General features: G+C 30.5%; 1 protein-coding gene across 2 annotated transcripts in view; it reads left to right on the top strand.

The window, feature by feature from the left end:
- The window catches only part of LOC106689920 (obg-like ATPase 1), a 42,417-nt gene that overhangs the window by 27,657 nt on the left and 2,419 nt on the right, over window positions 1-12,341 (top strand). For both annotated transcript variants that reach the window (XM_014435139.2, XM_014435140.3), the window contains exons 2-10: window positions 3,033-3,220; window positions 4,016-4,076; window positions 5,190-5,317; window positions 6,240-6,415; window positions 8,183-8,260; window positions 8,348-8,445; window positions 8,590-8,730; window positions 9,519-9,615; window positions 12,089-12,211. In XM_014435139.2, the coding sequence (XP_014290625.1) occupies window positions 3,040-3,220; window positions 4,016-4,076; window positions 5,190-5,317; window positions 6,240-6,415; window positions 8,183-8,260; window positions 8,348-8,445; window positions 8,590-8,730; window positions 9,519-9,615; window positions 12,089-12,211 (1,083 nt within the window). In that variant the 5' untranslated portion in view covers window positions 3,033-3,039. The remainder of the gene's footprint in view (window positions 1-3,032; window positions 3,221-4,015; window positions 4,077-5,189; window positions 5,318-6,239; window positions 6,416-8,182; window positions 8,261-8,347; window positions 8,446-8,589; window positions 8,731-9,518; window positions 9,616-12,088; window positions 12,212-12,341) is intronic.

Here is a 12,341-nt window from a genome sequence, read left to right as displayed (position 1 = left end):
TATAAATTTGTTTTCCGAACAACTATAAATCAATTTATTTTAACAAATATCGAGAAACCTACTACCCCTACGAATATAAACGTCATAAACTACTTTATAGCACATTAAACTAGCTCTAATTTGAATGCTAATAGACATCTGCTCGTCTAATGATTCCTGAGAAGTAGATTTCCCAAAATAAATTCACTAACTAATGATTTTTTCGTAAATTTTTCAAGAAATATTCCCTTTTAAAAAGTGCAAGCCCTTGTTCGGCATTAGGGCTCATATTTTAGCAAATTTACGTTTTAAGATATGGAGCTCGAAATAAAAAATAATCTAATTTTTTTTAACGTTTTAAAATAGCCACCATTTTTTATTCCCCTACCTGTACTTGGCAGACTCATCAATTTTTATTAATAATTATTCATAGTTTTAATTAAAGTAAAAAAAAAAAATCACAGTGAAATAACTGCCCTTTTTCTTCTCTTGAGATTTTGAGATAATATGATTTTGTCTTAAAATAAGATTTACTGGCAATATACTTTTTAAAAAATACCTCATTCCATTGCCGATGTTTGTTTTCAATTTTACCCACCGTTTGCACGCGTCATTAAAATCTGAAAAAAAAAAATGTTTATTTTACGATTGTTTCTTAAAAGGATTGGTCTAATTTGTTTTTTTTATTTCAGCTCCGATGGCTGTGTACGAAAAAAAACCTTTTCCTAAAATTAATATATCCACTTCTGAAAAGTACATGTTTTTTTACGAATTCAAATTCTACGCTAAAACCTTGAGGTGTTCATTCATGAATTTTTGTTAAATGTAAAAAGTTTTAACATGTTAAATGGAGAAATATTTCCTTCTTGTACCAAGTTTAAACGGTATAACATGTAACATGCCTGGGAGTCTGTTACTAGGTCTATTAAATGGAGTATGATGTCACGAAACAGACCAGTTGAGCTTGTCACCGTTTTATTTGTTGTCCTGTTAGGTTACTTACTCGTAGTTTGTGTTTTGGAATTTTTAAAAAATATAATCAGTAGCCAAACTTTACACATCTACTTTTCACTTATTTTAAGCATGTTGTAATAAATTACTGTAATCAAAACTTAGAAGTAAACAATAACATGAAGTTTTGGAAGAAAAGGTTACTAAACAAGTTGCTCTGAAAATCCGCTAGGAGGTCTTATGCATTTATCATTTAACATGATCTTAAATAGGGTTGCTCACGATCCTATACTTATAACATTCAACATGGTAAAACATTTTACATTTAACACAATGTCATGAATACCCCTAGTATTGTGAGCAACCTGATTTAACAAAGTCCATGTTATATGTTAAATTCAGAGGAGCTTCTAGCGGATTTTCTGAACAACTTTGTAACATTTTCTTCCAAAATCTTTCATTATTTTTATCCATTACTTTATTAGAGTTTAAAAAGATCCAAAACAAACCAAATACGAACTACGAGCAACTAACCTCTATCAAAACAACAACAGACAAAATGGTGTGGAACTATTCTGTTGCATGACGTCACAACAATGTCCACTGACAATCTAAAAGTTAAATGATATCTTTCCCATTTAACATGTTAAACTGAAGATAATGACGATTTCGGTTTATATTCAAATTTTTCCCTAGATAAGTGTTTAAAATCGATATTTCGAAAAAATTTGACTCATCTACATCAACTCTTATAATAATTTTTATAAATTGTTTAGGTTAAAAAACTTTGTAAGTTGAATATTATCTATTCTCTATTTTTCTTCATTGTATGTTTCCTGACAATTGTCCCATATTCATATCTTTGCAATCCTCATACTTGTTATATTTTCAATTTCACTTTTGAAATCATGTCATATTTCACGGTTGAAAATTGTTTTACACTGCATTATTTAATTCATTTTCCTTCACTGCTTCTATAATAATTTTTAAATTACAACTTTTCAAAAATGGATATATTGCTAATTTACTTGAAGTATGGCTCATGTGGCAAAAAAAAAGTTGTAATTTAATCTAGAATTACACATAGTTTAAAGATAGTAAACTAGCCTGCAGTTATTTTCTTTACTGAGGTCGTCCGACAAACTTTCCTAAAGCAATTACAGTTGTTACAAATTAATTGCAATCTATGAAATACCTCAAATAAAAATTTTTAAAGTAGTTATATTAGGTCTGTTCCAACAACCACTTCTGACAGTCCGGAACTGTATGGAGCATGTGCAGTACCCATACAGTTTCGGCCAGTCAGAAGCAGTAGTTGGAACAGATCTAATGTCTCTGCCTTTCTAATGACTTTGATAGAAAACTTCTCATATCTATAAAATTCATTGTGAATGATATTTGATAAAAGAAACTGTTTTTATCAATGAACTACTTTTATTATTGAAATGGATAAAATATAAAAACTTTGCTTTATGTACTATTGCTCATAACACCTTAATATATTTGAGTTTTTACATTCATACTGTTTTGATGATATTTCTGAAGTTTATATTGTTATAACAATTAATGGTTTTTTTTTTTCCAGTTTCAATAATGCGATGAATTTTATTAATAATTAAAAAAATTATTCATATAGTCTAAATCTTCTTTTTTAAAACATATTACCTGGCCACCATCAAGGAAAATCTTATTATTAATGTCTGTCTTTCACAATTTTTTTATTTTATTATTAATAATCAATCACAGCATTATCTGTTAATATTGATAGTAAAATTATTTATTTTAAAATAAAAAAACTGTGAAGGGCAGAAATTATTAATAAATGCTATAGTGACAAATAGGTCATTCAATTTCAACTGTGTTAAATTGACTTGGGCATAATAGCCTGCAAATTTTAATAAATCTTTGTAATTTTGTGATACTAAATTTAATATTGCCTTTGATAATGGACGGATCGGGTTAGACGTTGGACACATAATATGTTTTATTAAAGAAGGTTGAGACTATTTGGATAATTTTTGTTATTATTGATAAAACTACCAGCCTCAAAAACAAGATAATAAAAAAAAATATATATATATATTTTGATGAATTGTTAACAGGACAACCATGGGCCCCAAGAAAGTAGAGCATCCTGAAAAGAAACCCCTGATCGGTCGCGTTGGTACCAATCTGAAAGTTGGTATTGTTGGGTTGCCGAACGTTGGAAAGTCGACTTTCTTCAACGTCCTGACAAAGAGCCAAGCTGCAGCTGAAAATTTTCCTTTCTGCACTATCGATCCTAATGAAAGTTAGTATTCGTTTAATTTTTTTTTTTTTAGAACAATTTTTTTATTTTACTGTGGCACTCGGTTGAGCACCTTACTGATGACAGCAACTATCACACAGTTTACACCTCACTTTATTTTGTCTTAAAAGGTTTGTCGATTCCCTTTTAAGATGTCTATATGTGACAGTTGGTAGTAAAATAAAGAATATTCATTGGTGGAATTAGACATTTATTTCAGAATTCTGCCATTTATTAAAAAAAATTAAGTTTCTATTTATTTATTTATAAGATTTATACTTACTTCCTTAGACCAATTAGGACTAACAATGTACAAATTTATGGATATGCCAAAAAAAAAAAACTGACTTACTGAAACCGTAACAATTTAAATCAAAAGTACTTAGACTAATCAGTAGCGCATTACATTAATAGCAAGTACTTTGTGCTATAATCAACCATTATATAAACGGTCTCACAACACATTTCCAATACACACTAACCCTCTAATTCAAGGACTATCAACACGAGACTTATCGTATAAGAGACAATGTTTACAAAGCAGCTGGAATTGGGACCTCCTAAGTTGATCTTCAAATTTCGATTTCAATGGAAATGCATCATTGAATGGCCTTAACTTTCATGCCTTCATGACATTGTTTTATATATCTCATTTGTTGTTTGTAAAATATTTTTAATAGCTTTGAATAAAATAAATAAAAAAAGTTTCTATTTGATTATTTATAGTTGTTATATTTATATTGTTTAGAAATGTAAGAAATTGTATTTGATGTGGTTAATTTTATATTTCCTCTTTAGGTAGAGTACCAGTTCCTGATACCAGGTTCGATTATCTCTGCGAGTACTACAAGCCTGCAAGGTTAGATATGAATAATTTATGTTAGTGTTTGTTATTTTTATGATTTTAAAATATTCAGTTTTATAATTTAATAATTTACAAAGAGAATTTGGAAGGCTATCCAATGACGAATTTTAGGAACTGCATCCAGTAAATATAATTCAGGTTATAGTATTGAGGCAAATAAGGTAGACATGTTGGGCTTAGATACGAGCGAATACTTAAAATATCTCAAGATACCCACAACCACTCCTTTATAAATAATCAATGTTGCTGGGTATCTAAGGCCCCAAAATGTGCTCCCAATACGATTAAGTCTATTAAAAGCAAGGGCTAGCCTACTTTCTATGTAGTCTAAGTGAGGCGTCACATTGAAGTGTTATCCACGTCAAGGTATGTGACAATCTCATTGGGTCATATCACTGCTCCTTATATCCTGAGAGTAATAGGGTGGGCGCTGTCTGTCGTACCCTTTAAGAGTATAGCTTGGGTCCTGACAGCAGCCATCTTTAGCTTCTTCTTCACACCAGGCTCCTATCAGTTTGGTGCACAGACCAGATTCATCTTTAATCTGGCTCTGCTGTCCGACGCCTCTACTTATAGTTACTATACTGAATATCTATGTGGTGCTTGCTGTCATGGTAACAAATACAAGTCAAGTCAAGTCCTATAGCATATGTGTTTATTTCCTCGCCCTTCAGTGCGTCACTTGCTTTTATACTCATTTCCCAGCATGAATCTACTGTACCATTCAGTGTCAATTATTTCTCTCAAATTAATTCTGTATTGATCTCTAAAGATTTATAATCACAAAGATTCACCTTACCCCATTTTTCATCTCTTATGTACCAAAATAGATTAGACATTTATAGGCATTGCAGCAATCAACCCGTAAGTAATCATTATGTTTCTTTAACTTTATTATATTCTCTGTATTTCATCCTATCTTTAATTATTCCTATTGTATTTCAATTACTTATTCTTAAATCAACTCTTACAACAAATATTACAAAATAATTTTTTCTGGTCTTCAGTGTTTAATTGAAGGTTTTGAATACCATAAATTATTTATTTCCCTATGGACATTACACCACAATTATAGAAATAATTAACAATTAAAAATTACTTTTTCAGTAAAGTTCCAGCATTTTTGAATGTGGTGGATATTGCTGGTCTGGTGAAGGGCGCCTCCGAAGGGCAAGGTCTCGGCAACGCTTTCCTTTCCCACATCAAGGCATGTGATGCCCTTTTCCACATGTGCCGTGAGTTACCTTTGTTAGTGATTATTAAAAATTTTAGTACAATATTTAATGATTATTTTGTTGGGTAATCTTTCTATTTTAATGATGATATATACTTCAATTTTGACTTTTAAAAAAAAATTAAATATTATAGCAAGCTTATTATTCAATTCTGATACCTTGGAAGTATGGTGCAACAGGACAGAGGAGACAATGAGGACGCGAAAAATCAGTTTCTCATAACTTTGGCCAGTAAGGAGACGAAAATTCGGCTCTTCAACAGCAATATAAAATCTGTTGTGATTGACAAAAACACTGAGGAGATATGGAAAGTTACCAAACAGGTGGCAAAAAAATTTGCAGTCCTTCATAAATAAATTTCTCTGAAATATACTTAAAGTACGATGGCTGGAAACTTTTTCCACCTTTGCACTTAAACGATCAAGAATCAATCGAAACGTTATTAAAATCCTTGTCATGGAGATGACTATTCATCTGATAGCCATAGGGCTGACCCCCCAGTAAAGATCATTCTGATAAAATTCTACAGAAACTAAAATGGAACCCCCAGAGACAACTGAGAGAAACCTGGAGATGAACTCTTGAAAAAGGAGCAAAAACCAGGTCAGAAGTGAATCAAGATTAAAGAACTAATAAATGACCAGGACAGATGGTGGAACTGACAGTCTTATTCTTGACCTTAGGGATTCCAGGATTTAATCATCAATCAATCAATGTTTATAAGAAATTTTTATTTTAAATAATTAAATTATTCATAATGAGATATTTATAATTGACCATAGATTCAACACAAATAGAAGATGGTCAAGGGTGCAATCAGTAAAGATACACAAACAGTAAAACTGACCGCACCCCCGACCATCTTCTTATAATTAAATTATTCACATTTACTTCTTATTAAAAATGATAAACATCATTTTAGGAGCATTTGAAGACGGAGATGTGACCCATATTGAAGGAGAAGTTAACCCAATTAGAGACTTGGAAATCATAGGTGAGGAACTTCGCCTGAAAGACCAAGAGTTCTTGCTGACCAATCTCGAAAAGATGGAGCGAACCGTCGGGCGAGGAGGAGACAAGAAGTTGAAGCCGGAATATGTAAGTTCGAATTCCTTAAGAATAGAAATAATATAGGATAAGATAAGCCTCTGTACCGGGTACAGGATGCAGAATACATTAATGAATTCCTTATCACTAAAAGTATTAGTCCTCTTTTGAAGAATTTGTTTTTCTTTCACTTACTGATATATTGAATATATATCAAAGGGAAGTATTATGGCCGTGTAAAATTATGAATTTGAGTTTACAATGGAAATACGCATTTTGAAAAATACTCACTATTTATTTTTATCTAAATTAACTCTTAACACTTAGACTGCGGACAACCCTGGGAAACCATTTAAAAATACAAGTCTTGTCGTTTATATATTCTTTTCTTTTAATTTAAATAAACATTATATAATATGTAATATTTAGACAAATAAAGTTGTTTTTTAACCATGATGGCTAAGTTCTCACCCTCATATGCTACTGAATTTATATATGCTATCAGCTGATACAAGAATGTTTTTTTTTTTAACTGAATTGCTGAATAAGCAGTGAATAAATCCAAAACAAATTTGAAAAACCTTTGTAATTCAATGTAAAAAATGTTATTGGAAGTTTGTATAATAAAAGAATACATAAATGTATGTAATGCAAGAAATAAATTCTATAATGAAATAAAAAAAAGGCAGGAGAACCGAGAACTACTATAGCCGGTGGAATCTATGACAGTATCAAAGGCAGGTGCTAAAGCTCTTCCCACTACTCCGACCACAAGCTAGAAAAGTGACTTCCTCTGACGATAGCTTACCAAGTAACCACACTATGATGATAATGTGTCGTCAACCGCAGTCAAGTTTTATAAACCATTTTGTTGATAAGGTTCACTTTGGCATCCTCCAATTAAAAAAACAAAAAACATTCTTTTGAAATCTACTGCTCTTGTTAATGGTAAATTTGAATCAAGATCTGACTTCCGAAATCCTGGAATCAAGTTAAAAAATTGATACAAACCCTTGAAAAATAATGAAATTATTGACACAAACAACAATTGGTCCACAATTATTCTCAACATTTATTTCAAAACATCTTCAACGTTTCTACCTTTAGGCCATTCTCAAGGAGACAACCTTAAACATTGATGTCATATATTTTTTAAAAAGTCTCTTGTAGGCTAACTGCCCATGTCATATTAATTTTTATAATTTAAATTTAAAACTATTCCATACAAAATATTGTCTATTTTCAACCTTACTAACAACATTAACAACCCTAGTTCTAGTTAGTAAGGCTGAATATAGACAATATTTTGTATGGAATAGTTTTAAATTTAAATTATAAAAATTTATATGATATGGGCAATTAGTCTGCAAAATGCAAGGATATATGACATCAATGTTTAAGATTGTCTCCTTGAGAATGACCTGAGAGCCGAAACGTTGGAGGTATTGTGAAATAAATATTGAGAGTAAATGTGGACCAATTGTTGTTTGTGTTAATAATAAAATAAAACACTTTCAAACAATCAATATAATAAATCATTAATCTAATATTGAAATTGTTAATGAGATTAGTCATTTTGTTGGTTTTTCTTTACAGTAGTATTGAAGAAAATTTATAAATCTGACCTTAAATTGTTATTCAGCTACAAATAGTTGTATAAGATAGTTTTCATTAGTTTATAATATCACTTCAAATTATTTTGTATTAATTAGCCAATTTATGTAAATCATTTTTGGGAATAATTTCTAAACAAAATACAAGTATGAGCTTAATAATCTAATCTGCTTATCTTAATTTTAATTTTACTTGTTGTGGTAGGATGCATTATTGAGATTCAAGACTGTTCTCGTTGAGGAAAAACATCATTTGAGGTTCGGTGACTGGAGCGCAGTAGAGGTTAGAAATCTGACATTTTTATTAGAATTATTTCTGATGTTTATGTTTAGTACAATTATTATTATTACTTATATTGATCATTTTCAGATAGAGATGTTGAATAAATACATGTTCATAACGACAAAACCAGTCATCTACCTTGTTAATCTTTCCGAAAAAGATTACATCAGAAAGAAGAACAAATGGTATTTGAATTTTTATTTTATATTGTGGTTGATCATTATCGTAGTGATGATATTTTTTTATAAAGTTTTTTTTGTTCTATGATGAAATATCTGTCATTGTATTTTGGTATCATTTTTTAATTAGTTTTTTTTTTAATCATGCAGGTTGATTCAGATAAAGGAATGGGTCGATAAGAATGATCCTGGAGCCATTATTATCCCATTCTCTGGCGCCTTCGAGAACAAAATTATTGACATGGATGAAGCTGAAAAGAAGGCTTTCTTAGAAGAAACAAAAGTTCCAAGGTGACAATATGATATTTTTTTAATAAATATTATTTTATATTTTAATAAGTTTTATGGACGATGGGCACATGGGCGTGTATAGTTCATCGTATTAATTTTTTTTTTTCGGCCTAGACTCCCATTGGAGTCCTGTACTGCCTGGTTGGGGGTCAAAGTTTTTCATTTTGTGGGACCGCCACTCAATGAAAAAAGTAAACGCCCAGGCGGAATTTGAACCGGCACCGCCAATAGATATCTAATTGGTAAGATTGTGTCTTAACCACTGAGCTACGGATGGCCCATATTAATACTTAATACGACCTTGTATTGCAGTAGTCATCAAGAGTTTAGAAAGACTTCTAGTTCCGAAAAAAAAAAAAAAGAAAATGTAAAAATTATGAGAATCTCAAATAACCTTCTTAAGAAGCCTGAGGGTATTAGAACAAAGATATTTTAATGAAATCCAAAGTTAATAAGAGTGAAGATAAACATAAACTTATTTGTATATGTATATATAGTTGACCATAAAAATTTAAATATGGTCAGGGTTGCGGTCAAAAAAAGAACAAATAGTTTATAAATATCTTAATGTCCGACGTTTCGCCCCACTTTGCAGGGCTTCATCAGGGCTGTTCAAAGCTAAAGGTTAAACAGAAAGCTGTTCAACCTTTTCAAATAGCCAACAACAGGTTCAACCTTTCGCTTTGAATAGCCCTGCAAAGTGGGGCGAAATTTCGAAATAATATAGGTAAGATAATACAATATAGATGCATACATAAATTTTTTATGTATATTTTTTTAAATTTTAGTGCCCTGGATAAAATTATTGTTCAAGGCTATAAAGCCCTACAGCTGCAATATTTCTTCACCGCTGGTGCAGATGAAGTAAAAGCTTGGACAATTCAGGTAAGAACCCACTTCTCCGCTTCTCTACTTTATTATAATATTATTATAATTTACCCAGTAATGTATTGTAATATTCTAGAATTTATTAAAAATAAATTAAAAAGTTTTTATTTATTCTCATAATCTTAAATGTAGTTTTGAAGATGACAAGGTTAATTAAAAATATTAAATAGATATGAGAATTTTATTTTAAATTATATATAATGGAAAACTTCCCAACCACCCAAATCCACTTGTTTCTAACCTGGCTTCTCCTTCATTACCTAATAATTCTCCTAGGCGTCTGTAACGAAGATGGCCTCAGGATCTTCTCTAGAAATGTTATTGGAGTTCTATCAAAGGGTAGATTCTCCACATGTTTGTATCATGTCACTATCTCACCTATAGCAAATTTACTTGTTGTATATATGTTATACAGTTGTGAATAACAATAAATAAATGATTAAAAAAAAAATTATATATAATATTATTGACTTTTATGGCAGATTTTCCAGACAATCAGATAGTGTAATATATATAAAATAATAGCTACTTTTACAAATATACTTAAATTCTATGATGAGCAACACTAACTTAACTAATTATATAATCTTCTTTGATGACTGACAATTCTCAATATCTTCTTTCTAATGATGCTACTTCTGACAATAAACCAAGGGTTGGTCTTCTACTATTTTTCAGCTCATGTCCAATCCATCGCCCATCCAAACTAAGAGTCTTTTCTTCCTTCAATTATACAATCTTCTTTTTTAGACCAAGATTGGTCCACACCACCTGCATCCAGGAAAAGTCATCCCCTCAGCGCCTAAACAAGTGGCCTCTCAACAAAGTTTCCTTTGTCTTTAGATGTTTGATCTAAACATCGATTGTAGCACAACAGTTTTGAGCTTTTGCTTATGAATTTTTTTATGTAGATTTTTCCTTATTACTTATTCTTGACTTCTATTTTTTCTTAAATTTATTTTAAATACTATTATGATACAAAATAACAAAAATTGATACAATTTTAATCTATCTTCTCAACATAACAGCAATTTAACAGACTTCGGAAGGACACACATGCCATCTTCAATATTTTGAACAACGCCTTTTTACTCCGTATTTGACTGATAAAGATTGGTTAGCTTGCTTTCTAATTCAACAAAACAAATGAATAATATTTAACATTGTTACATAAAAATGAAAAACATAACTAAATCATCTAAACATAAAAAATAAATATTTATTAAGAAAAGAGGATATTACAGTATTAACTGTTACAGTAGTATTATGGATATTATTTTCTAGCAGTATTCTCATGTTGCTTATTATTATTAACTGTTCTTGGTTAGTTTATCTGGTCTTTTAGAGCTTGTTTCATTTTGAAGCACCTTTACGAGTGAGAAAATGAGAAAGAGAATTGTGAAATATTTTATTTTTTGAACATATGAACATCTTGATTGATCTGCAAAAAAGTGAATTGTAACACTTGTGTATTGGTTTTAACATAAGCCAACATAGGACTAAAAAGTACTTTCAGTAAGGTTGAACTTCCCTTAACGAAACTCCTTGTAATAGACAATGTTATTGAGGTTCCGGCCAACAAGGTACATATTTAATTCTATATTCAACTCTTCATATTTAAACTAAATATTTAAAAAGCACCTGAAATTAAAAAATGCCATGAAACCCTCCACTCCCGCCAATTATATGTTTTGTATTAAAATAAATTAAAATCTGGTGTCATACAGGCATCAGACAACTTTTGGCAACAGGCATATTTTATTTATTTCACAATTAAACTATAGTTCAAATAAAGCTGTCTAGGTGCACTGCAGTAGCACTTAATCTACCAATCTTTTATACACGATTAACATAAATGTTGAGTAAGAGCAATGACTGTGATATAAGTCACTTGAAATTTCGTATCAAATCTAACTCCTATGAAGGACTTATGCATTATAATACACATTCAATTATATATTTAATATAATTGGTAAGGGTCAAAGGAAGAAAGGTCTCTCTTTGTTATTAACTCCAGCGGAAGTGGAAGTCTCTTGGAGTGTTGAGAGCCTGACCATCCTTAGTCTACTATCAGTTTATCCTGACAGTAACCAGATCATCCTTTGTCTACTACCATTTTTGTAAGAAGACGTGAAGAATCGACAGTTACCAAAAAAGATAATATAATTCCTTATTTTGCTTAATGTAGGATTAAAGTATCCATTAATTCATTTAAGCGTAATCGTACTCTGATTGTCTAGAAAACCAACCCCAACCCGCCCTGAGAGTCAATAATGTTTAATAATTTAAAATAAAATTCTGATACCTAGTTAATATTTAATTTATTCATATTTAACCTTATCATCATCAAAACTATATTTTAGATCTGAGAATGATGAAGACGAATTCCGTATGATTATTTTAAAATATTACGATATAAAACATAATGTTTAAAAATACTCACGATGTTGAATATGTTTTTGTGATTCAGAAAGGAACAAAGGCCCCTCAAGCTGCAGGAAAGATCCATACTGATTTTGAAAAAGGATTTATCATGGCGGAGGTGATGAAGTTTGATGACTTTAAAGAGGAAGGTTCTGAATCAGCTGTCAAGGTATAATTTTTATAAAATCAATAAGTAACGCCTATAGTAAATTCTCAATAAATTTTTCTCTTTTTTATTACTTCTCTTGTTCATTTTATGTCTAATGCTTCACTGTATTTCTTTTATATTTATACTTGTC

The sequence above is a fragment of the Halyomorpha halys genome, unplaced genomic scaffold (assembly GCF_000696795.3).
Source record: "Halyomorpha halys isolate HHAL.00 unplaced genomic scaffold, Hhal_1.1 Scaffold1524.1, whole genome shotgun sequence".
Taxonomy (NCBI): domain Eukaryota; kingdom Metazoa; phylum Arthropoda; class Insecta; order Hemiptera; family Pentatomidae; genus Halyomorpha; species Halyomorpha halys.
This window is presented reverse-complemented; position numbering and strand designations above follow the sequence as displayed.